This window comes from Platalea leucorodia, assembly GCF_965183815.1.
Source record: "Platalea leucorodia genome assembly, chromosome: 8".
NCBI classification, from domain to species: domain Eukaryota; kingdom Metazoa; phylum Chordata; class Aves; order Pelecaniformes; family Threskiornithidae; genus Platalea; species Platalea leucorodia.
The window spans coordinates 20,033,011-20,058,237 of NC_138830.1; the positions used below are offsets into that span (position 1 = coordinate 20,033,011).

At 41.6% G+C, this 25,227-nt stretch overlaps 1 protein-coding gene across 1 annotated transcript in view; it reads right to left on the bottom strand.

Annotated features, from left to right (window-relative positions):
- Window positions 1-25,227, bottom strand: part of NYAP2 (neuronal tyrosine-phosphorylated phosphoinositide-3-kinase adaptor 2) — a gene marked incomplete at its 3' end in the record, with an annotated part of 138,951 nt that overhangs the window by 38,621 nt on the left and 75,103 nt on the right. The window contains exon 3 of the mRNA XM_082319973.1: window positions 15,693-16,790. Coding sequence (XP_082176099.1) covers window positions 15,693-16,790 — 1,098 coding nt within the window. The remainder of the gene's footprint in view (window positions 1-15,692; window positions 16,791-25,227) is intronic.

The window sequence follows — 25,227 nt, forward strand, 5'->3', positions numbered from 1 at the left end:
TTGTTGACTGTCCTGGTCACTTGGGTGTTTTTATACTGTCAGCTACTCCCTGCTGCAAATGCAGGTCCATGGAGCAAGCTCAGTGGCACAAATTATTGTGTCTCATAAAAGCACATTCGTTGCTCCATGTTTTTGCTCCTGCAGTCAGGCACGAGGCATTGGCAGAACGCAGAACATGCCAGTACCTGCTGGCTATGGTTACCTATAGGGTGGTGACCTTACCATCGACTGAAAATCAAACCATTTTTAAACAAGGTAACAAGGTAACCCTTTCTAAAAACCACACCAGGATTTAAATGGCCACTTTATCCACATTGATCCCATACTGAAATCATGAACTCTAACCAGTCATATATATATTCTGCTGAAAGGTAACAGCAGCTGCTGCCCAGCTTTTTTTCTATTTTTTGAGAAGTGTAGAAATACAGGTGGGATCTAAGTTACCTCATGCTGTTAAAAACCTTAATTTGGAGTTAGGAGATATTGAAGCTCAGTGTTATGCTCTCAATCATATGATGGCCGGAGGCAAATCTTTTCACAGTCAAGTGCTGTATTTTGAAAGCTGAAATTATTATGGAAAGCATCTTTATTGTTCAATAATTCGTAAGCCAAAATAGTACATAAAAATGTAAATTTCAAGAAATAATTCTCTGCTTTAAATATTTATGGATACAGTTGGTTGAACTGCCATAAACGCGTTCAAATGTTTCAAGCACTTCCAGGTGTCATTGTATTTCAATATTCAAAGATAGGCATTTTTCTTCTTTATTTCACCTGAATCTCAGGCTTTTCCATTTCAAGAATAAGATGGTGGCTTAAATCTCTTAGAGGGAATGTGTTTTACAAATAATTGACGTGTACAATTTCCCCTCTTTGAAAGGTCCCCTAATAGCTGCACACTAGGCAAGGATGGCATGTGAGCTGTGGTACTGGAAAACTCATAAATGCTAAAGAAAGGGAGAAACAAACTGAGTTAGTCAGCTGTAACTTGGACCAAAGCAAACTGAGAAATACAGCTACGAAAACATCTTACCTGAAAAGCTATCATTCAAATGAATATATACTCTGTGGCTGGTCTGCCACTCTGCTCTTAAGCACAAATTAATTTCAGGTCCTGGTGGCTTCTTAGTGTAACGCTAAGGGATAAACAGCAGAACCTTTATTACAGCTTGGGGTTTTGAGGGGAAGAAAGAAAAGTAATTGTCTTAAGGAACTTAAAATGAGGGTTGCTTTCTGCCATTTCTCTCAGCTGTGAGCTGAAATGTATAAGCTAATCATCCATGCATTATTCATTTACTGTTTTTTCTGTGTGTTTGTTATAAACCTAAATAAATAATACATCACTCTAGGCAGAACTCACATACTGTGAGAAGTAAATGGTACTACTCACAGAGTCTAAAATTCAGCATATGCATACAGGTGTAAGCAAATCAGTCGCTTGGGATGGGGTTTAGATGTGAATCAGAACTCCCGATCTCCTCCAGCCCCAACACGTCGGATCTCACCTCATACGGCCACAAGGCAGGCATGGACCTGGCCAAGGGAGCAGGAGCGCACAGCACCCCCAAGGGCACGCCTGGCCATCAGGAGGGGTGGAGACGCGGGACTAGACTGCAGCCAGCATGCGTGTCCGATGATTAGAGCTGCCAGGGACACGTCCCAGGCTTCAGCTCCTACCCCCGTACCTGGGGCAGAGCTGCCGAGCCGGCAGCAGCCCTGCTCAGCGAGCCGTGTCTAACCCAGGGTCCTGACCGGGGCAAGGCCAGGCACAGCTCCACCAGTGTCGCGTGTAACACTGCCAGCGTAACAGCAGCATGTGCCCATCCGCTACAGACTGACCACTGCCACGGACATCAGATGTAGAGCAATACTAAGCCCTTGAGGGGATCCCACAGTTTCTTCTTTCTGCACACCAGGGCCTTTTATTTACCTTTATTACACATTTAAAAATTAGAGCTGCCTTTTAATGGTTTTCTTGATGTGTGGTGGTTTGTCTGATCTGCACAACTGTAAGTTTATCCCAGCCTCTCCCAAAGAAAACTAATAGGCTATTAATACCACATGCAAGAAACATGGATAATTCTCAGTGCTTAAGCCATTTTTCCCCCCAAAATAGCAGTATATTATACTTACAGTGAAAGCCATTTTCTCATCTTTATTAACTATGGTAGTTTGTCTATTCTGACTTCATCTGCTTGCTAATTAACCAGAAGTTTGCTTTGCATATCAATTTTTAATACCCCCTTTTTACAGTTAAGTGAGAGTTGCAGCAGCCAGCTTGTTCAATTAAAAGCAGCTCTGACCTAGTTCCATGCAAAATCAATGGAAAGCCTGAAAGAGTCTCACAAACTAACATTTAAGGAGACATGACTGAAATGCTTCTCAGTGTTCACTGAGCACATGTTTCTGTGAGCAGTGTAGAGTTTGGTTTGGTTTGTTTTATATGGAGAAATCCGGCAGAGATCACATCTGCCTGCTACAGACGTGCAAAGATCAGCTCTGCCTGCCACAGACAGCGAAGGGAGGGGGAAGAGGGGTTGCTGAAGAAATGCGTTTGGTTGATTTTCTGTGGCTATCCCAAAGCTGCTAAGTGGGCAATCCTGGCTAGGAAAACAAGATAGGAAAAGAAAAAGCCCACACTGCAATTAGTTGAAGACTAACAAAAGAAGGGATAGATTTGTACCAAAAGATCATCCAACGCTTTAGAATAAAAATATTCAATGAAAATGATGAGTGTTATAATCTGGTTGAAAAAAATAGAATAGAGTAGAATAGAACAGAACAGGATAGCATAAGTTTCAACAAACTTCAGCTGGCATTATCAGTCACTTACAAGATGAAGTTTTTAGAATTCTGCATGATAAGCTATACATTTAACATTGTTTGATGTCCTAGCGTAAGAGGAAATATCTTCTTGTATCTTGATGCCTGATTGAACTACAGGAAAACCTCTTTCTGTTCTTCCATAAGGAGAGCCATTTGATCCAAGATGATTATATTTTGGCATGTATTATAGAACTGGTGACAATATAATACATCCCATTTCCAACAGGGACATCATCATTTCTTCATGATTTCTTCCAGTACTGCGCTTGATCTTTCAAGTGTGCCTATTCTGCTGCAGATCACCTCACAGCAAGATCCTTTGACTGAAAAGGCCACATCTGGAAGATATGCATTGTACAGATGTATTACCAAAGCAAATAAAAAGCAATGTCCTGCGACTCTCACCATTAAATCAAACAGCAGTCTTGGAAAGGATGTTCTTTTGGTACTCTAGTAATAGGTTTGCTGTTTACCTCGGACCAGTCACAATTACATAATTAAGCAGAATACTTTATTCTCTGATATTGACTGCATATTTTTCTTTTCTTTGCCTTTCAGAGCTGGCAATGTTGGGAATTGGTAACTTGCATTTAGGAGAACCTTAACAGAAGCCTCTGTGTTCCCCAGTGCCGCCTTAGGCAAAAACCTAAGTACAGCAAGTCAAAGGGAATTCTGCCATTGACTTCAACAGAGCAAGCTGAAGTCCAGCTGAACTTCCAGCAGGTATTATTTGGGGCTAGCCAGCTATGCTGATTCATATGAATGTACAGCACAGTTGATACTGGCGAGCTGCAAACATTTGTCTTACATAGTTTGTGCACCCAGATCTCCTGCTGATAATCCAGGCTGACCTTTCAGTCAAATAAGTAAAGGTCTGCACATGCATTTCATACCTGTAGATGGGTACATACATGGTCTATGTCTGTTTGCAGCAAACAGGATGTAAGTAGGAGAAGAAGGAAGATTACTAGTTTGAAAAGTCTGAATGTGGCCATCTTGTGAAACTTTCTTCTCTCCCCTGCCTCTGTTGGTATCACTGACACTAGCCTTGGATTACTTAGCAACACCTATATGCAACACAAGCATATACTGCCATCCCCACCCTAAACTCAACACTGATCAAAGAAAACACTGTTCGATGAAACATGCAATTAAACTGTGGAAATCAGTGACTGTAAAAGGTTGCCCAACTGTTAGCAGCATTTGATTTGAAGAGAAGATGGTGCCTACTCTTACTTAATTGCTTTCCTTCCCAACCCTGATCATTTCACTGCACGCTCATTCTGTTATTCAGGTTCTTAAATATACAGCCTTCGTGTTTGGCTGAGGAAACAATGGTTTGATGGGCGCTGCACATGTCCTAGCACAGTATGGCAAGAAATCAGAAAGCAAGTGTGAGCCAACAAAGCTAAAATATACAGACACTTTAAGAAAAATGTTTTTGTAGAAAGTTCATGACCTTAAGTTTCAAAGCTTCACTTCAAAAATATCAATCTTTCATAGAAGTGCTGACTATATTAAACTCGTCAACATTTTTTTGGTCAAGTTTTCTGCTGAAAAACAGCCTTTGAACTATATCAGCAGTGTGAATGCAGGGTTTTCCCATTGTTTGACCACTTTCATTTCTTCTAAAGCATATGCCTTCATCCAGATTCAGTAGTAAATGAGAATCTGTTGTTAGTCAGAAAAATGCAGAGACACTCATGAAAACTGGGGACAGAAACCCTCACTCTCATATTTTCACATTAAAAAAATCAATTAGAAAGTTGGAGTGAAAATAAATTCTTTCCTGCCTACTTTGTCTGTATTTTAACTACCCTTATGAAAAACATTTTTATTAATGCTTTTCTCTTTATTGACTCCATTAATGAATGAGAAAATTTGCCTTTCATTATTGGAACAAGAGTCTCATTTGTACAGCTCTCCTACCACGATACGTTACCAGTAAAAGGGAATCCTGATGTTGTCTTAACATTGGCCCTACCTGAATTTTGCTCTCAGTTTCACAAAGCCAGGCACAAGTGTACGGGCTTTTCTATGCAGCCTCTGTGCCAAGCCTACCCGCGTCAGGGTCCCAGGCACTATCTGCTCTGCAAGTTAACGCTCAAGGTTTCTCCCAATTACAGAATGAAACCCATATGTCACTCTGTCTTTCTATGCCTTTTAACAGAGTCAATCATTTTAGGCCCTCCTCACTTTCTAATTAGAGGTTTCATTTTGTGAACTGGTTTTACTCTTGCTAGCTAAGCAAGTGTTAAGCCATGACAGCACAGTCTTCAGATCCTGAGGAAATAAGTATAATTGCAGATGGCCTTATACAGCTCCGGCCGATGCCTGTGCTTGTAAGGCGTTGCTATTATTGCTTTCACAAGTGTGCAGAGCAGCTAGTGGGGCTGGCACAAGTGTCTCTGTATGTGTTACACCACATATAAATTAAATATAAATTACAGAAACATTGCCCGAGCAGTAAAATAGCTATAGAATTCCTGGAAGAAGGTACTTTTTGAGTTATATATTTAAGTCACACACAAAAATAAAGTAATTTCCATCTCCAGCAAAATTAAACATGCAGCTTCTCTTTTTCAGATGAGTAGTTACAAGAACAATAGTTCTCCTTACTCATTCTTAAATGCCAGATAAAGTGCTAATTGCATGTTACTGTTTTAACAAAAAAAATAATTATTACGGATGGATAATTCGGTTCAGAGGAGTAAAAGTAACCTGAACCTTCACATCAAATTGAATGTAAATTAACCTAATTTTTTAATATGCATTATTATCCTGACAATTATTTCCTCAATGTTCCTGTACTTCTCACTTTATCTATACCTAGCATGTTTGTACACCCCTAGAGTTTCATGGTTCAATATTTGAATCAATGTTACATGTATAACCCAAATAAAGCTATTTCTAACTCTTTGATTTCTCTTGTTACTGATAGACTCTTGGAAGGTCCAGACAAAATTTTAAGCAGAAGCATATCCACCTTTTCTCAGTTAAGAGTCTAAAACTTTTTATCAGAATGTTATCGGTAGGTTAGATAATACACTGACAAAAATGTGTAGCATATCATGCTGTCATCCACTATTTTTTCTTAGTCTTCGTATTATTCACCGCTACATTCTGGATACCTAAGTGCCTTGGCTTGCAGAGTGGTTTTGCAAGGAACAGCAGCCTAAGACAAGGAGAGGACCCCTCTTGCCTTGATTTATAATGGGATCCCCTGAAGTATATCTTATCTCATACTTCAAGGACCTTTGGATGGGGCCTTTAATGATGGGGTTTAAGAATTGAGCTCACTCTGCCAGGAATCACATCAGACATGCCAGAAAAAGTATGTTTTTTAAAAATGGACATATAAACCACTTAGCCCAAGAAATTGTCAGTCTTTGTTACACAGATCAGTGAGGTAAAGGCATTTTAAGAAATTCCAGGAGGAGAAATAGCAGTAAAAAGTATTGGAGGATTTTAGAACTGAGGGAGGAAACCTTGTTCTTTCCTTTATTCCTCCCAAAGTTCCCACCACCTTCTCTTAAAATCGCAAAGCTTCCACAGCTAAAGCTGTGTCACTGTAAGTACAGATAAGGCATTTAATTAAACTCCATCTCTTGTAAAGATGCAATGACAGCAGCTCAAGAGATCATGAAACCAGGTTTCAGATCATAAGCCAGCATGCATTTGATTTAACAGTGATCTTGAGCAGCTCCTCTGGCTATGATGTAGATATTCCAGTTTCTGGCAAAAAAGCAGATTTTTGTTTGCAAAACTGTTTTTTCTCTCATGATAAATTTTGGGGAAACTGTTATGTTCTGCTCTCTTCGAAACTTGCACAGTGTTTCACGTTCCTAAAGCTCACAGTCCTTGGCTTGGTGGTGGTGGTGTGGTCAGGGGGACTTTGGTTATTTTTCCTAAACAAAACTGCGATCTCGTTCCCTGTGATTGAGTTTAAGCAGACAGACTTAAGTGCTATCTCTATATACCTACTTGCAGAACACATCAAAGCTGGTTCAAAGTGCTTTATGAATATCGTGCTTCTTAAAAACAAACACAATAAATGAAGGCCTTCCTACTAATGGTCTCTAATTTTAGGATTTAACAAACAAAAATGCCCTTGAATCCCAATGCAAAGAAAACCTGATTCTTAAATTAGAAAAAATGCAGTTCAGGGTCCAGTGCTTGGTTATAAAGACAAGTTCTGAAAGATTTGGCAGCTGCCTTGAAAAAGCAGCCCTGTACTGCCAAAGCCAAAGGCAGGAGCGCCAGCTGGCCCCACCCTGAAAGTCAGCGCTTCAGCCAGCCAGCCAAGCCGACCCACCAAAAGATGCACTACAGTCCCCAGCCACTGGTTCGATCTACACTGTCATGAACTTGCTTTCTCCCTTTTGTAAAGCTAACATGCACAGGTATCTTTTTGACATCTGAACTGCAATTCCTGCTTAAAACTGCTAACTGGCCAATTGCTGCAACACATGATATGATTTTAGTAAGATACTCTACAAAAGTCCTATAAACCAAAGCTGACGCCAGACATTTCCTCCAGCAAGAGGCTCCGCATTATTTGCAAATAAATTATCTCCAACTGACACCAGGTTAGAGATAATCAGACAATCCCCTAACAGCTCTATAGGGTACAAAGTTCAAGCATGTCTATGTTCAATACAACCATGCACTGTTCTAGCAGACAGAAATAAAGCATGGCTCCCTATCAAATCCAGAAGCCCCAGGGAGGAGGACACGGGTGAGAGCGAGGGGTTGGGACAGCCACCCACCCCGGGTGCCACAGCTGCCGCCCTCGGGGCACCTCCTCTCAAACCTCTGGCACTGCCAGCCCAGCCGACTTCATTGAACGCAGCCGCGCCAACTTCCCGAGTAGAGGCTACGTAAATAAAACTGCACCATTCCTTTAAATCAAAGTCGTTTGATTCCTATCCTTGGTTTTTTTTCCCTTAGTTCTTTCACAAAAGGAGGACCCTGATACCCTACAGTGATACCACCTTCCCTAAAAAACACAGTGAGAATTTTAAGAAATTGTATTTAGCAGTTTCGTTGAAGGTAATGTATGCTTACAGAAAACATCACCAGATTAAGCATTTCTTACCATTACTATTGAGCACCCATAAATTGGTCGTAAATCGTGTGGTCCTGTTTGAAACAAAAAGACAATAAAGTCTCCTATTCGCCACCCTGCTGTATGACTACACCATTTTGAATACAAGCTGTTCTAGTCACAAAGGACACATTTATTTTCTTGAAGCCAGAGACGCAGATGGTGTAAACTGGAGTAGCTCTCCTGATTTCAAATAAGAAGTGGTGATTTATAAGTGCTGAGGATTTGGCCTAAAGGTCAAGGTACTCCTCTGGCTTAGAAAGCTCTGTTCAGGAAGGGGCGGGGGAGAGAAAAAAAATCAATGGCACTTAAAACTCAGAACCTATTATCATTATCCACGTCCTTAAGTGCAGCATGTGTTACTTATTCACAACACAGGGAAATAGGTGTCGGTAACTGAATTGAAGGCATTTTTTTCCCCTTTATTTTTAACGTCTTTCAGACAACTCACATCACAACTTTAGGTACATTAAACCTAAAGAGAAAATGTCTTTTTCAGTCCTTTACCTGAAACCGTCTGTTACTTGAAATCTAACAAAAAGAGAATAGTTTTATCTCTATTAATTTTTTTTTTACCCCTTACAAGTTTATTTCTTCTTCATAACAAGACACGTTGATTAAATTGCTAACCAGAAATTCTATCAAGCAGTCAAGTAATATAAACAGAAGGAATAAATAAATACGTATACATCAATCAGAAACAGCAGCTGTTTCCAGAAAAACCTGAGCAATTATTTATGAAATTATGTCTTCTTCAATGCTTCTGTATACCATCACAATCCCAGGAGGACCTGATTTTCTGATGAGCCTAAATTGCTGAATTAGAAGAGGAGACAATGTCATGGTACCAATTAGCAAAAGCACTGCATATCATCTCAAAACGCGTGTTTTCTATTTTAATAACTGCATGTAACAAAGACATTCCTTCATCTTAAAAATGGAGGGGACATCCCACCCATTAGTGACTTGAACAACTAAGTGCCTTTAAAATAGACATATTCGCTTTTGTGTGAAAGCAGCAAGACAACAAACGACATAGCGTGCATTTCAATCAAGGAACGGGTACCTACGGATTTATCCATTCGAAACAAGTCCTCAAACCTGGCACTATCCTTGGTGCCGAGAAAGAACTGAATTACTGGCATGCAATGCAAAACGGGGTGGCAATGGCATAGCTACGGCAGGGGATTAACACCCAGGGATGTGCAAGCTGCCACTGAGCTGCCGTGCATCCTTTCACACGTTCCTTCTTTGTACCTTTGCTTCTCAGCTCATTCTTTCCCACTTAGAATAAACCTAGGCAAAATGCTGGTTTCCTGCCTTTTTTGTGCTTAGCTGAATGACCCTACTGTCACGTTATGATTTTTCTTTCCAATTATTTCCTGTGATTGTTAATTGGGGAACACATGTCAGCTTCAACAAGTAAGAGGCTCCAGCTGGTCCGGCTAGCTGATCTGGATCAAAATATTTAGTCCAGTGCCCACCTCTTTTCGCTAGGGGATCTAAGGATTACTGGTGAAGGACAACAACAGGTACGGCTGAAGCAGCACTCAAGACCACTCAACTGCAAAATGAATCTTGTTTTTTTCCCAGAAGCTTGGCTCCTGAAGGATGCTGACCACATCTGGTCATCCCCATGTTTACACTTCAGTCATTTTCAGTTCTGTCTCACAGCACGGCACACTCACCCACACAGGCACGTCCCTCGGCGAAGGGCAGAGTTCCAGAGACCCAACTGACACCAGCAGACAGCTCATGACCTTTGTGCGTGCAGGTGTACGCAGCTCTTGCCTGCCCTGAACATGCACTCACAAGTGAGCACTTGAAGAAAGTACTTTTGATGCTGCAACTCCTTAGCTTGCTTATATCTCGACAGATAGTAATTGACAGGCAAGGACAGAGCCTCCTTCAGGCTTTAACTAAATGCAATTAACTGTGGTAAGACCATATCCTTCCAGTGGTGAACGAGTGTCATTCTCTTCAAAGCCGGTGTTCTCTTACCTTCTATTCCTTTTCCTCTGGCACTTTCCCCTGCTCCCTCCTCTAAGTCTTTTCTTTCAGATCTGCTTTCAGGACTGTCAAACAAGACATGACTGCTATGATCACCTCGTCTAATCTCATACATATCATGGGTCATCAGACTAGAAAAGCTAACTTCTAGTGAAACAGCTGCTTCACCTGTGACGGAGAAGCCAATACACCTCTGGCTCAGAGGTTCACGAGCAACTTCAGTTACGCAGTATTATTTCTGTAAAGCTGTAGCTATCTTATTAGACTGAACATAGCGTTCATACTGCATGCAATCAATTGCTACAATGCAGAAAAGGGCTGGAGAATTAGGCTGACATCCCTTTATATAAAACTACAGAAAATATATTAACCTAGAGGTTAGAAATGACATAGGCTTCCAAATTTCACTCTCCGGTACTGACTCTCAGCTATGCAGTAGTTGAGCAATGGTATGTAGTGGAGTAGCTAGAATACTTTTATGGCCAGCCTAGGCTTGCAGGCAAGCTCTTCCTCTTCAGAATACCAGAGGCTGAGCAGGTATCCAAATGAGAAGGTATGCACAGTTCAATGGCATACCAAGTCCACCCTGCTTAGGCCAACATTTTTCATCCTAGGTCCATTAGAAATATAAGCTGAAATCCTGCCGTGTCTGTCTACGTCCCTCATCCTGTGTTTAATGCACAGAGGTGGAGGTTAAACAGCCAAACAGACCCATGTGGGGTGAATTTTCACTTGACTCATTTCCCAAACTCTCTTTTCCAACATACTGTTTATCTAACAGGGAACCCAAAGCTGCTTTCTAGCTCCCTGGAAAGCACCAGCATTAAAAAAAAAAAAAAAAAAAAAAAAAAAAAGTAGAAATTTCCACTCTAACTCCACGATTTCTTCATGGGAGGGTCCCAGCTGCCTGAAATCAGCACGAGCTCCTTTTTAACAAGTTGAGCCACTTCTGCACCCCTCCCCTCCTCACACTATTTGACAGCTTATAATAAAATGTTTTACATTCCTAATGCAGTGGGTACCAGCCAGGAACAGGAACAGGAAATGTTAATAATTATCCCAATTTTCAATCACTTTAACTGAATTTTCAAAGTAGCACGTTCACAAATTTCCTCCCTATATGTGACTAGAAGCTGAAGAGTGAAGCTCTCCATACGCAAAAGCCAAAGCAGCTATGAAACCCTGCAGAGCAGCTAAGGAAAAGAGCAATGAGCTGCTGTGTATCGCATGTCCTGATCTCATACCTTGTGCACAGAGTCAGGGCACACAGCAGAGGTAACTACTATGTTGTGCAGTTCATTAGGGTGAATATTTGCAATACTTGCTCAAAACAGGCCTGAAGTTCTCAGGAAATTATGAAGAAACTGAAGCCTTAACAAATGGAAACAACCAATACACAAACAGAAAGGGCTGGTACTGGCAAGGGTTTACAGGACCATTTCACCCAGAAAAAACGTACTGCCTTGAAGTGAGCGCAGTTCAGATGCACACCAGCAGCTTCTCTGTTTTGTTTTTTAGGATGTGGGTATGCCTATAGGCACATGACTTCAGTTCTATATTGTCATGGAGTACCGCATGTTTCTATGGTGCAGAAAAGGCAGAGGCAGCAAATACAGCTGCAGAAGATCTGACGACCGTTCCTTCCCTCTCTCCCTCTGTAATTCCCGCTTTACTGAAGGACATGGGTAACACAGACACTCCGTGCATATGCTAAAAGCAAAGGGAATGTGTCACTCAACACAGCTGGATTGCGCGGTCGTACTTAAGCACCTTCCAACTGCATTAGAAAAGGACACACTGCAGCAGCCCAAGGACACCAGGCAGTGTTGGTACCCTTTAAATAGTTCCCCTCTGACCTCTGAGGACTGACGTTGTATTTCACAGCAGTCTGTCAACGGTTAGGGCACACTACTGTGGTATCCCACACAAAAGCAGGAAGAGTTAAAGAACAGTCAGTGGCAATTAATAATATCTATCTTTTCCACTCTTTGACATTTTTCATGCTCTACATCTTTCTTCAGTTTTCCATAAGGGTTCTCTCCATCTTTCTGCCTCTTTGTGACCGTCTTCCACCAATTTTTTCATTTCTGATTTGGCCTTACAATTTATGTTTCTTTGTTCTTTTCTCCCCACCTTCATAATTGTGCTGTAATGCATACTTAAGATACTAACAGCACACAAGAGGATTTTTAGAAGAACACAGCACAAGCGAGCTGCTTATAAAATCCAGATACACACATCACAGCTGCAGCCAGTGGATGCTGAGTGCATTCAGCAACATGTCTGGGGCTTCAGCGGAAGCTCATATCCTCAGAAAATGTGGCCCTGAGGTGACAGTCTCCTTAGTATCACTGATTTATCCCGATTTCCCACTAATGCAATTCCAGTGAACTCTATAGGAATAAAATGGAGGGGGATAAAAAAGGAAAAATGGCAGAAGAGTAAAGAAAATAATACAGAAAGGCTACAAGGGTAGCTTTGCTTGTGTATTAAAGCCGTTGACTGGAAATAAGATTTGTGCAGTTCCCCTCCTCAAAAAGAAACCCACTCAAAAATGCCACAAATTAAAAGCCAGCAAATACATTCTGAATTTGGACTCAGATGCCAAATTTCCACAAAGTCAGTTGCAGTAATAACAATAAAAATGAGAGAGAATTTTCTCTGTAACTGCTGCAATATTTTCCAAATACACTCAGCTGAATACAAAATTTAGTATTGTGCTATTTTTTTTTTTTGACTAGCATATGGCAGTGAGAGCTTCAGACAAGTCACAGAGGGCTGAGTCTTGGAGGATTCAATGAGAAAGTTGCTTGACATGTGCTCAGAATAATTTTATATTTTAGAAGCAAATATTCTTAGTTTCCTAGCATGATTTCGTAGGAGTCATGTAAGTTGTTTTTTTGTGTGTGTGTTTATTATCCTCTAGATTCTGGAAATCTTTCTGTATGCTGAGAGCAAATTACACTTAAGTGACAACTATAAAACCATGGCAGTCCCAATCTGTCCTATGCTATGCATTTGTTCTCTCATAGCTTTAAGGAAAAAAATCCAGAACTGTATGAGTGCCTTAGGTTTCCAGTGTGATTTGCAGGAGCAAGATTTCTTTAACAGATCGTATGATTAGTCTGCACTATCTATCACTATGTATAATCACGGCATATAAATGTGACAGTCTGGTCAAATTCTACGTTCAGATCACACAATTTAGATTCTTTATGGTGGATCATTTTAGTGTAGAATTGCAAGACATAAAATGCTAGACCGGTATGTGTTTTCTATAAATCTTAGGGTGTCTTCTACCTCTGTAATATCAGAGCACAAATCTGGTTCTTGCTCCGTGCAGTACTCCCACAGGATTAAGTCATACTGTAAATACCAGACAAATTACAATCGGATTAGATGAACAGTCTGTTCATTTACTCTACACAGCTGCACTCCAGAGTCTTTTCACCACTGGTGTCTATTTATAACATGAATGTTTTGTCCTTAAAGTAAATGAACACAGTTTCTGTTTCAGATCTCTCGTCTTAACGTTAATGACCAATAAGGAACACATTTCTACTTCCTAAGGAGCAAGCAGAATGCTCCTTGAGAGGCCAAGAAGAAAGCTGTTCTTGGTACAGATCTGCAGGGCAAGATTTATTTTAAATTTATCAGTGAAAAGTCCCTTGAAAGGTCTGCATTCAATTTCAGTCAAGTGGAATACAGAGAATATCTTTCTGGAGGTAGGTATGAGACAGCAGCACAGATTTGCTGAAATTTCCTGGGACTTGCCACAGTCGCTGCAGGAATTTCTACAGGTTCCGAACCTGGTACTTTGGCCTGCGTCAGTGAGCATTAAACTGTCCAACTTACGGAGCTCACCAGGTAGATCTGGTGTAGCATGGGGTTTACAGGGGATTTCTGCTCACTTATGAATAAGAAACATGTTTAATAATGTTCAATATTGTCTGCACTTTGCCAAAATCTCCCTACCACTTCACTGCAATTATTTATAAATGTCACATCACATCCCTCATAATTGTTCCCAATTACAAGAATCGTTTTGCCTTTTAGGTACAAACTTGCTTCCATCCAGCACACAAATCCAGTGTTATTGTATTTTTATTACTGTAATCACTTAGTGAAACCCTACTGAATCATGGAGCTAAGGCTTTCATAAAATAGCATTTATGATTACAGGCCACAAAAATTTTAAAGCCAAATTAAGCAAACTGCTGCACCAACTCATATTCTCAGTACCCTGCTAACTCCATTCTCACCCCCACCTTCTGATTTCAGAGTCATTATTCCTGATTTGCACAGAGATAAATAAGAATAAAACTGCTGAGGTTGGGGCAGTGGAGTCCATGAGTCAGGAGGAATGCTTTGTATGCCAACCCAAACATTGCCACCAAGGCTCTCCATACTTACACATTTGTATGTACTCACTCAGCTGCAGAGGTGCGAAGTGAGCAACCTCTGCCCATGAAAACCCAGAGGGGGTGTTCTTGTGAGCCCCCTGAGCATGCCCCAAAGTGATGTGACCACACTGCGATGAGTAATGTAACAGAGCAGCGCAAACACAACCAGAAAGGCAGTGCAGAATTCACTTCTCTTCTGTAGTGATATGGCAGCCTGGAAACCAGAACACCTTCCTTTATCAGGTATAAACCAACGTAGTTTATCACATTGTATTTAGTACATTACAGCTGCCAACTAGGTATAATATAGGACTTACATAAACATAAGATCAGCTGTTCTCCAAAGAGAGCTTTTCCGTTAGGTGGGTGTCAAGAATTCAAAGTCATAAACTGATTTTACTGAAGTTGGAGGAGAAAGCGTACTGAGCCCGCTTTGCACTCTGACAAAAGGTGTTATGGCTACCTTCCACTGCAAGACGTTGTCTTTGGCAGCACTGAATGGGAACGTTTTTGCAACAGAAATACTGGTGCCAGGTTCTGCTTTTACTCACACTTGTGACTCCTGCTGATTTCATTAGGAGTTTCCATATTTCACTAGCTCAGAAATAGGTGTACATTGTGTAAACCTGAATGCATATGGGACAACGATTTTATGATACAGCATATGAAAAGTCAATACTGGCTTAAGGTTTTCCTGCACAACTTCCTCCCGTGCTTTCCTCTGTGTGTGTGGGTAATGTGTTACAGGTCATGTTGGTTTTCAGATCGATTCACAGTATGGCCTCCCAACCAGTCACACTAGCACAGCTGAACGAGATACTCTGTGGCACAGTACGGAGGAAGGCAGCGGGAAGGAGAGGAATGGTTTAAGCTGGTACCTCTGGTTGCCATCACACACTGTGACCACTGGCCAAGTTAAGGGCGATCAACGGATCTTTGCCAAAAAAACAACTACTGTTTGGTTATTTTGTTACAAGCTGCTTGGACAATTACTGTGTCTTAGCATCCATCAAGAAAGGAAGGATGTGACATCGTGGGAAGATCCCAACTCATATGGGACCCTTAAAACTGTAGAAAAGTTAATGAAAACTGACTCCTTTTGCAAGACCAAGCCATGAATTGTACTTCTGTAGTGCAGTATGCATACTTAAAAATCTTAAAAATATAACAATATGAAGACTAAAGCAATTTTAACAATAATCACTTTTCTTCCTGTTACAAGCAATTTATATAAGGAATTCAGACTTCTGAGGTGTTTGGTTTTTGCAAGCGTTCGATTTAGTAAAATGTAGTGAAATATATTTTTATACAAGGAAGAACGAGGAAAAGTTACATCAAGAACTTACTTTCTGCAGGTTCCTTAGATCTTCTGCCACTGGAGGACTTCCTCAGGAGACTTCGTCCTGAGGTAAAGAGGCTGGTTAGTTCCTCCAGAGGACTGGTGGGTGTCCGAGAACGGGAACCACTCTGAGATGATGACCCGTAGGTACTGACCGAGGCATTTACCATCTTTCCTCCTTCTTGCAACGTGTTTCTGGCTGTAGAATGAGGCACTGATGGAGAGCTTCTTGAGAGACTTCCTGAATGTACAGAATCATAAGGTGGAGGTCTTTTGAGGCTTAAAGGGGTAAGAGACCTACCCATACTGACAGGAGAAGGTGAGGCAGAGTGACTTTTAGGATAACCATGTGGAGACTGTGTTCTGTATAAGGTAGAAGGATGAGGAGGTGAGGAGGTGTGCCCAGGGGTGCTAGTTCCATGAGATACTGTCTGGTCTTTCTCCAGTTTTTGATGGCCTGGTGTATGAGGTGGCAGTGAAGATGGAGAAGCTCCAGCTTGTTGTTTGATGTAAGACACATTTTCTAAAACGGGAAGCTTTGTGACCTCTAGTGGAGTTAGAGGAGACTCATCAGAATTCGGGGAACACTGCACTGGTGCCGGTGGGAACACCAGCAGTGGAGGTCTGTGAGAAAGCAGATTTGGAAATGGTGGGGGTATATCACACAGCAAGCCCTTGGGAGTAGATGGCACTGAAGACTTGGTGAAATCTAGGTCAGGCACTGTGGGAGTAGCACACTGAGAAGAACAAGTGTGATGGTCATATTCACATTGACATTTTGAATCTTGGCCTACATCATCAAATATAGGGTATTTCATCTCCTCATAGACTGCTTCGCTTTGGTCATCCTCGTCTTTTTTGAAGTCTCTGAGAATATTCCCAACCATTTCAATATAAACAGGCTCTTCTTCCTCTGTGTCTGGGGCAGGACTGCTGACCTGCGATAAAGAGGCATCCCTAGTGAGTGTTGTCTTCATAGGGCCATGCTTTTTGATATATGTTTCATCAAAAGATGTGCTTAGTTGAGTGTTTGGATTTCGTTTCGGCTTAGGAGGTGGAATCTTCTTTGTGTATTCATCACTGTGAGGTCTTGGTTTGGCTGACACTGAAAATGGAACAAAATATAAATTCATCAGAAGTATGTAACACACTTTGTCAACCATAGGATCTCTGTTACAGTGTCATAATTCTGGAATGGGTTTCCTGGGACCAGCCCGTTGCTGGTTTTCTCTGGTATTACATCAGTAGAACACTATAAAAATAACACCTTATTCAAAACACTCCTAATCTTCCCCCAGAATGCTCTGACACTCCAGCATTAAGTAGCCAGTGAGCACTTCCCTTTCTCCGAGACATCTGTTCTCTCCCAAACTCTTTCAACACAGGACTTTCCATTTTTAAATATTATGCTTTTCAAATACCACTGTGGGATTTTAAAGACCCCAAGAGTTGCCAAAGACATAAAACTAAGTATCCAAATGAACTTCTTATGGCTGCAAGAGAACAGTTAAGATCCTGGACATTCATACTGGAATGACAGTGATATAACTCTGCAGTGACATAGTGATGAATCAAGACGTTTTATTTATAGTAACTTCTTGCATAAAGCACAACAATTCTCTCAGCACTGACTGAGAAAGAAAACACTCATATACAAATGCTGTAAAATTTGCTGTTGGGATAATCGCAATCATTTATCTGGACTCTATCCTATGAATTAACGAGACTTCAGTGAAGCCAAGGGGGAACAAAGTGTCTCACAGATTCAGATCCTTCCCAAACAGGATATTTCTAGAAACAATAGACCATTTTGTCTTTGAAATTATAAATCAAAACACTGTGATGAAATTAGTTTGAAATGAGAGGTCAAGGGTTTTTTAGAAATTATCCTTTATGAGAATTAAACAATAAAGAAACTCATGGAAATTGCATGTTGTTCACTTTGCATAAATAGTTAATAAAACATCTCATTAAATGTTGGGGTTCATAAAATGCCTTATTAAATGTTTGGGTGAAGTCAGGTTTTATCCAAAGAGGACTCAACAAACTTATTCAGAAACAAAATTTACCACATACCCTAAACCTAATTTGTATTCCTATAGGGTAAATAGTTCTTGCATTGAAAGCCTTGATACCTCATTGGTAAGTTTCCCAATTTAAAAAAAATCCTGAACTACAGGCCAGCTTAGAACGGCAGCTTTCCTGTCTTACCAAACTTTGCTGCTCCTCGCAATTCACTGCTACAGATCTGCCACTGCAAAATCAGCACTCAGAGAAATTTCTGGACACTTTCTGCTGACCCCTCAGAAAACAGCCAGCAAATGTCTAATATCAAACCAAGCAGCCAGTGCTCATGGAGTTAAAAACCCTCTTTTAGGAACAGCCTCAAACATATTACTAAAGCCAGCAGCGAGGCACTGCTCTGCCAGCTGAAAGGCAGTATTTTGACAGTCTGCGAGGACGCCGGCTCAGGGCTGAAAGACGCCTGCATTACAGCATCTTACTAACATGATTTGGTCAGTATCAGAGGAGGATTCAAACATAGTGTTATCACGTTGTCACACTTCTGCTTTGATCTGCTAAATAATCTCTCTTCGTTTCTTACAAAACATTTAGCAATAAAGGCAGATGTTAAACAAGATTCCAGTTTTGTTTAGGAATAAGGAGCTGTGAACATATGCATGTGCACATATATGAAGTAATGAGACCACCCTTCATTGACAGCATTTGTTTCAGCTTAACGCATAACTAAGGTACAACAAAGCAAACAGAAAAAGAAATCTTGCTGAAATTTAAAAAAAAAAAAAACTACTCAAAAAAATGATATTATGCTTTCATGATGGTTCCAATTAATGCGTTCCACTTTGTAGGAGGCTAGGGATATGCAAAAGCTACCACAGATAAGAGTATTTGGTAGCTTAATAGTTTTTCACCATGTGGATATATCCTAATGCACCTTAAATTTGTCTTTTTAATTAACCCAAATTAATTTTTGGTGTAGCCAAAGGAAACGGTGCAGCTAGAAATAGATGTATAATGCAAATCAACTTCTGGCTTCATAGCTGGTGCTGTCATGAGGGTTTTGGCTTTTATGACAACGGGCCATTCTGCGATGACTATAGCCTGTTAGGGAGGGATGGGATCCACCCACCCAGAAGAGGGAAGGGAATCTTTGGCAGCAGGCTGGCCAACTTGGTGAGGCGGGCTTTAAACTGAAGGCCTCGGGGGGCGGGGTCCAAAGTGGCAACGCTCACACTATTGCAACCAACTGGGGAATAAGCCAGGCCAACCAGAGCAGCAACAAATGTTCCTTAGCTGCCTCCTAAGACGAGAACCAGAAGACCAACCACCTCAAGTGTGTGTATACCAATGCCCGCAGCCTGGGGAACAAACAGGAGCTCCATGCCCAGTCAGAAAGTTATGATATCATAGGAATAACTGAAACATGGTGGGACAACTCACATGACTGGAGGATTGTGATGGATGGCTATAGCCTGTTTCATAAAGAAAGGCAGGGAAGAAGAGGAGGAGGAGTTGTGCTCTATGTTAAGGAGAACCTTGAATGTATAGAAGTCAGGTAAGGCAATTGTGGAAGCCCTATTGAATGTCACTGGGTCAAGATCAGAGGGGTTGTCTCCAAGGGGGAATCTTACAGTAGGCATCTGCTACTGACCTCCAAACCAAGACGATAAGGCCAACAAAGCAATATTTGGGTCACTTAAGCAAGCTTCAGGTCAACAGAACCTGGTTCTTATGGGTGACTCCAACTACCCAGACATTTGTTGGAAGAACAATACAGCAGCTCACGTGTCATTCAAGTTCCTGGAATGCATAGAGCCGTGCTTTCTCATACAAATGTTAGATGTGCCAACCAGGAATGAGGCAGTGCTGGACTTGCTACTCACAAACCAAGAAAACCTGCTTTGTAATACCTCGGTTAGTGATAGCCTTGGCTGCAGTGATCACAATATTGTGGAGTTTGGGATCCTGCTGAGCATGCTGAAGGTTAGTACCATGACAAAGGTTTTAGATTTTAGAAGACCAAACTTCAGCTCACTCAGAGCTCAGTTGGGAGGGATTCTGTGGGAAGCTTCCATGAAGGATAAAGGAGCTAGCGAGTGCTGGGAGTTTTTCAAGGACGCTCCTGGAAGCACAAGACCCATTCATCCCCTTTAAGAGTAAGGGAAATAGGCAGAGGAAGAGAGCCCCTTGGCTTAACTGCAGGCTTCTGAGTCTGCTCAAAACCAAAAGAGAAGCATATCAGAGATGAAAAAGCAAACAAATACCCATTGAGAAGAAGGGCATTGCCAGGGTGTGCAGAGATGCAGTTAGAAAAGCAAAAGCTCAGCTTGAATTGAAATTGGCCAGAGATGTCACAAACTACAAGAAAGGGTTCTTCAGGTATGTAAAGAACAAGCAGAAACAGAAGGAAAATATCGGCCCGCTGTTAAATAGGAGAGGTCAATTAGTCACCAACAACGCTGAAAAGGCAGAGGTTCTCAGCACTTTCTTCACCTCTGTCCTTACCAGCACTGTTGGGCCCCAGGCCTTGGGAACAAAAATCCAGGTTGATGCAAACACAGATGCACTGTCAGTGAAGGAAGAGTTGGTATGAGAACTCTTACAGGAGCTTGACCCCTACAAATCAGTGGGCCCTGACATTATCCACCTGAGGGTCTTAGGAGAGCTGGCTGTTGTTATTTTGAGGCCACTCTCCATAATCTTTGAGAAGTCATGCAGACTGGGGGACATCCCAGAAGACTGGAAGAAGGCTAATGTCAGCCCCTTCTACAAGAAAGTCTTAAAGGAGAATCCAGGAAATTACAGGTCCCCCCCTTCAGTCCCTGGGAAAATTATGGAACAAATCATGCTGGGGGCTATCACAAGTCAAATGAAGCATGTGATTGGGAAAAGCCAGCATGGATTCACCAAAGGCAAATCATGCTTGACAAATCTGATCGCCTTCTACGACAAAGTAACCTGCTCGGTTGATGTGGGGTGAGCAGTGGACATTGTCTACCTGGTTTCTCCAAGGCTTTCGATACGGTTTCCCACAGCCTCCTCCTAGAGAAGCGGATGTGTTACAGTCTAGGTAAGCGGTCTGCGCAGTGGGTGGGGAACGGGCTGACAGGCCCAGAGGGTGGTGGTAAATAGCTCCTTTTCAAACTGGCAACCTGTCACAAGTGGGGTCCCACAGGGATGGATATTGGGCCGAATTATGTTTATTATCTTCATAAGTGATCTGGATGATAGGATCAAGTGCAGTTCTTTCCTTCATCACTTCTTGATGAGGTTGGCCAATGATACCAAACTGAGTGGGGAAGTGGACACTCTGGAACGGAGAGCCAGCCTGCAGGAAGACCTGGATAGGCTGGAAGAGTGGGCTAACAAGAACTTTATGAAGTTCAACAAGGACAAGTGTAAGGTCTTGCACCTGGGAAAACATAATCCAGGAGTGCAGCATAGGCTGGGATCTACCCAGCTGGGGAGCAGCTCTGTGGAAAGGGACCTGGGGGTGTTGGTGGACAACAAGCTCAATATGAGCGAAGTGTGCTGCTGCAGCAAAGAAAGCCAACAGGATGCGGGGTTGCATCAACAAGGGCATTGCCAGCAGAGATAAAAAAGTCATTATCCCACTCTACTCAGTGCTTGTCAGGCCACACCTGGAACACTGTGTTCAGTTTTGGTCCTCGCTATGCAAAAAAGATGTGGATGGGCTGGAGAGGGTCCAGAGAAGGTCCACCAAGATGATCAAAGGACTGGGAAGCCTGCTGTATGAGGAAAGGCTGACAGAACTGGGTTTGTTCAGCCTTGAGAAAAGGCGGCTTAGGGGAGACCTTATCACCATGTTCCAGTATTTAAAGGGTGGCTACAAAGAAGATGGAGACTCCCTTTTTACAAGGAGTCACATGGAAAAGACGAGGGGTAATGAGTACAAGTTATTCCTCTGGAGACTCCGATGGGACACAAGAGGAACATTTTTCACAACGAGAACAATCAGCCATTGAAATAATCTCCCCAGGGAAGTGGTGGATTCCCCAACATTGGACACTTTTAAGATTCAGCTGGACAGGGTGCTGGGCCACCTTGGCTAGACTGTGCTTTTGCCTAGAAAGGTTGGAACAGATGATCCTTGAGGTCCCTTCCAACCTGGTGTTCTATGATTCTATGAATTTTCTTGAATGTATTAGGATAGACTTTTGGGAATGAGATGTAGGCTACCAGAATCATTAGGGCTTTGCAGAAAATATTACTCCTGATGTATTTGACAATATTAGCAGATTTTTCTTGCCGTGCTTCCAGCTAAATCACTATTTCCTTTCTGTTTAGTCTGTTATTTGTATATTACATTCATATACATTCTACTGACATAAACTTAATCTCAATCCTCTCTCCACACCTCTGTTAATCTGATTTACAGCCCTGGCAAAAGCAATCTTCTTCAGATCAGTGTCATTAAAATGAAGAGACAGTCAACGAGACTGGCACAAACTGCCTGATCATTTCTGAACATGTTGCCCAGGACCTGAACTCTACTTTAGACTGGCTAAAGAATTAGAGACTTTGCTGCATTTGAAAATTGCGTATTTTGTATAGAGAGGCTTCTCGCAGTCTTCAGTTCCCTGTGCATCAAGCTACCATCCTTAATGGATACTTGAGATACAAATGTTTCCCGCTCCTCTGCCTTCCTCAGACCTCTGTCCCCTACGCTGTCTTCTACATCGCCTGTGCCACAGGTGTCACATGGAGAACGTGCTCTGTCTCATAGCCAGATCCCCACTCTTCTATCTCTTTATCTGGAGAGATGTTAATGATGGACAAAGTAATCAAAAGATACTCTTCTGCTGGAGGTCATTCAAGGCTAGCGTTAACTGATATTTTTACCTAAAAATAGCTAAAAGTGGTTAAGAGTACTGTGTTTTCAAACAAATTGCTAGAAATAGCATATTCTGCCTCTTCCCTCCTTGCATTTTCACAATTTTTATCCAACTGATGAGGTTCTGCCACGTGGTCTAGACCTGTCCTTAGGTGTTGAGGTTTGCATGTACAACATTCACAAGGTTTTACATTACAGACAAGGAAATGAGAAATGTCATGGAAAAATGATTGACATTCTGCCATCTAGTCTTGTAAAGTATTTTTGCATGGGTTGAAATTAAGTACCATAGTGACATACACAGCATTCTCATCTGCCATTGCATGATATGTAGCATTAGCCTAAAATATCTTGGTGACATTATCAACAAAAAGGTCAAATGACCCAGTCTTTCTGTATGATACACAGGGTAAAACATGACAAGGTGAAAGATTTACTTTCTATTTTCTATTAAAAGCATTTTTTCCTCTACCACAGTTTATTTTATTAAAGCACCTGTTTCCAGGAGGTGGTATGTTACTGAGATCTTTTCCCCTCCTTGACAAACTGGACTTTTCAAACTAAAATTTAAAACTAAATGCTTTAAAAATTTTATAAACCTCATAAAGGTATAGAGGCACCTCCTATATGCTACATGGAGTGAGAGCATTTGGTGCTATAAGACTTCCTAGAGAAAATACACAGGTACGTGGATAGGGTAAATAGCAAAGGAATCTTTTTATCATGACTGGGAACAGAGGAACTGCTCAACACCTACTGGGAACTCCCCTCAGCTGCAGTGGGGCATTCAGGAGGCAAACTGAATTAGCTTTAAGAAGGCTATGATGCAAGATGCTTATCATGTTTATTTAACAAAGGTTTCTAGTCTGAAACACAGCTCCATAGCAAGGGCTGAACTCTATGGCACACCCGATAATGGAATATGGATCATGAACTACTGCTCCAGCCCAGAATAACTGAGAAAAAAAACAGGAATCCTGCAACCGAACAGAGCTGTGGAAAGCTAATGAAAGGAGCAGGGAGTATTTGTACAGTTCCTGTGTTACCAACATTTGGCAGGGATAAATGTGCATGAATGCAGAAGCCCTGGCAAGATCCCATAGCCAATGAAAGGAGATTATTTGGCAATCTCCAGAGAGGAACAGGCAAGATTGCTTTAAGTACTTGACATTTATCAGGCAGAAAAAGCATTCGGTGCCTGCTGGGAACATAAACTACTATGAAAAGCAAACCATGCTGACATATTGGTGATACACATACTGCCATGTTGTCTGCTCTAAACATGGAGTAATTAAGTGCTTTTCAACACGGATTACTACGTCCTTGGTGCAATTGTCGCCAGTAACTTGCCTTGAGACTCTGCCACTCGCACGTCAGAGCACACGGGGCCCGATCCAAAGCTAAATGGAAGAAATGAAAATGAGGACTATTTCTCTCCCTGCCAGGTGCAAGTTCCCTTAAACAGCCATGCCAAAGTGCACCAGAAAGCTCTTGTCAGTGCTTCTATTACAGAGACACACAAATGCAAGAGTCCACCAGGTCTGCAAGGAGTTCGAGCCGACCAGAGGCGATCAGAGGAAGACAGCTCAGCAACTGCTACACGGTCCTCTGCCCTCAGGAGCTGCCCCGGCTGCGGGAGCTCGGGGTGCTATGCTAGCAGCTCCTTTTTTGCATCAGAACCGCCCAAACTACCACAGTTGATAAACTGGAGGCACGATGATCCCTGCAAACAAAACTGAACTTCATGGAGTTTACGCTGCTTGGGCAGGAACTCTCCATGTTTAATAGCATCCTACTACCAAGCAATTATCTAGCTCTAATAAACCGCAAGTGAAACAAAACATGCAGGCTGTAATAACTTCAGTTCTCATCTAGAAGCATGAAGCACAGTGCTTAAAATAGCCTTATGGAAGCCCTACTGAATAAGCAGAATATGACATTTTTGAAATGAGATATTTGTAGTGCAAAGGTTATGCATAGCTTTCAGACATGCCCAGATAATCTGCCTTTCATAGTTAATTTTGGAAATACAGAATGCTTCTGGTCATCTCATCCTTCTGAAGTATTTTTTTACTCTTTACGGAGAGACTGAAATACAAAAATGTGTTATCAGATTCATTTTTATTATTTGCTCACTGTATAAGGAATGAGTGAAAACATTTAAAAACTAAAATGAATATTGTCATTTTCTATTGTCCTTTGGGTGTTTACCAGCTTTTGCAGTTCAGAGACCAAGCAGATTTATTGTGCTGTTCACCACAACAAACAGAAAAAAACCCCATGTAACAGGAAAATTCCTCCCTTTCAATTTATACGAGAGGCTATAGCATTCAATTTCTTTCTAAATGAAGGAATGATTTGAGGCCTAAAAATTTTTAAATGTCTTAAAAATGTTACTTTCAACGCAGAAGAAATTAATCTTGCTGTATTTTGAGGGGTACCTCTATCAAAAAGAGCCTCCAGGAGTGAAAGGAAATAGAATGTCTTTAATTAAACCCTGAACATGCTGGATACTGAATCAAAGATGCACAGATTCTGATTTACATCACATAATTCAACAGAGAAAATCCAGCTCTAGGGTAGCACAGAACCTATATGCGTATGTCTAAGTTCAAGACTGTGTAACCCCACTGGCTTTAATGAAATGAACTGCTTGTTCGAAGTT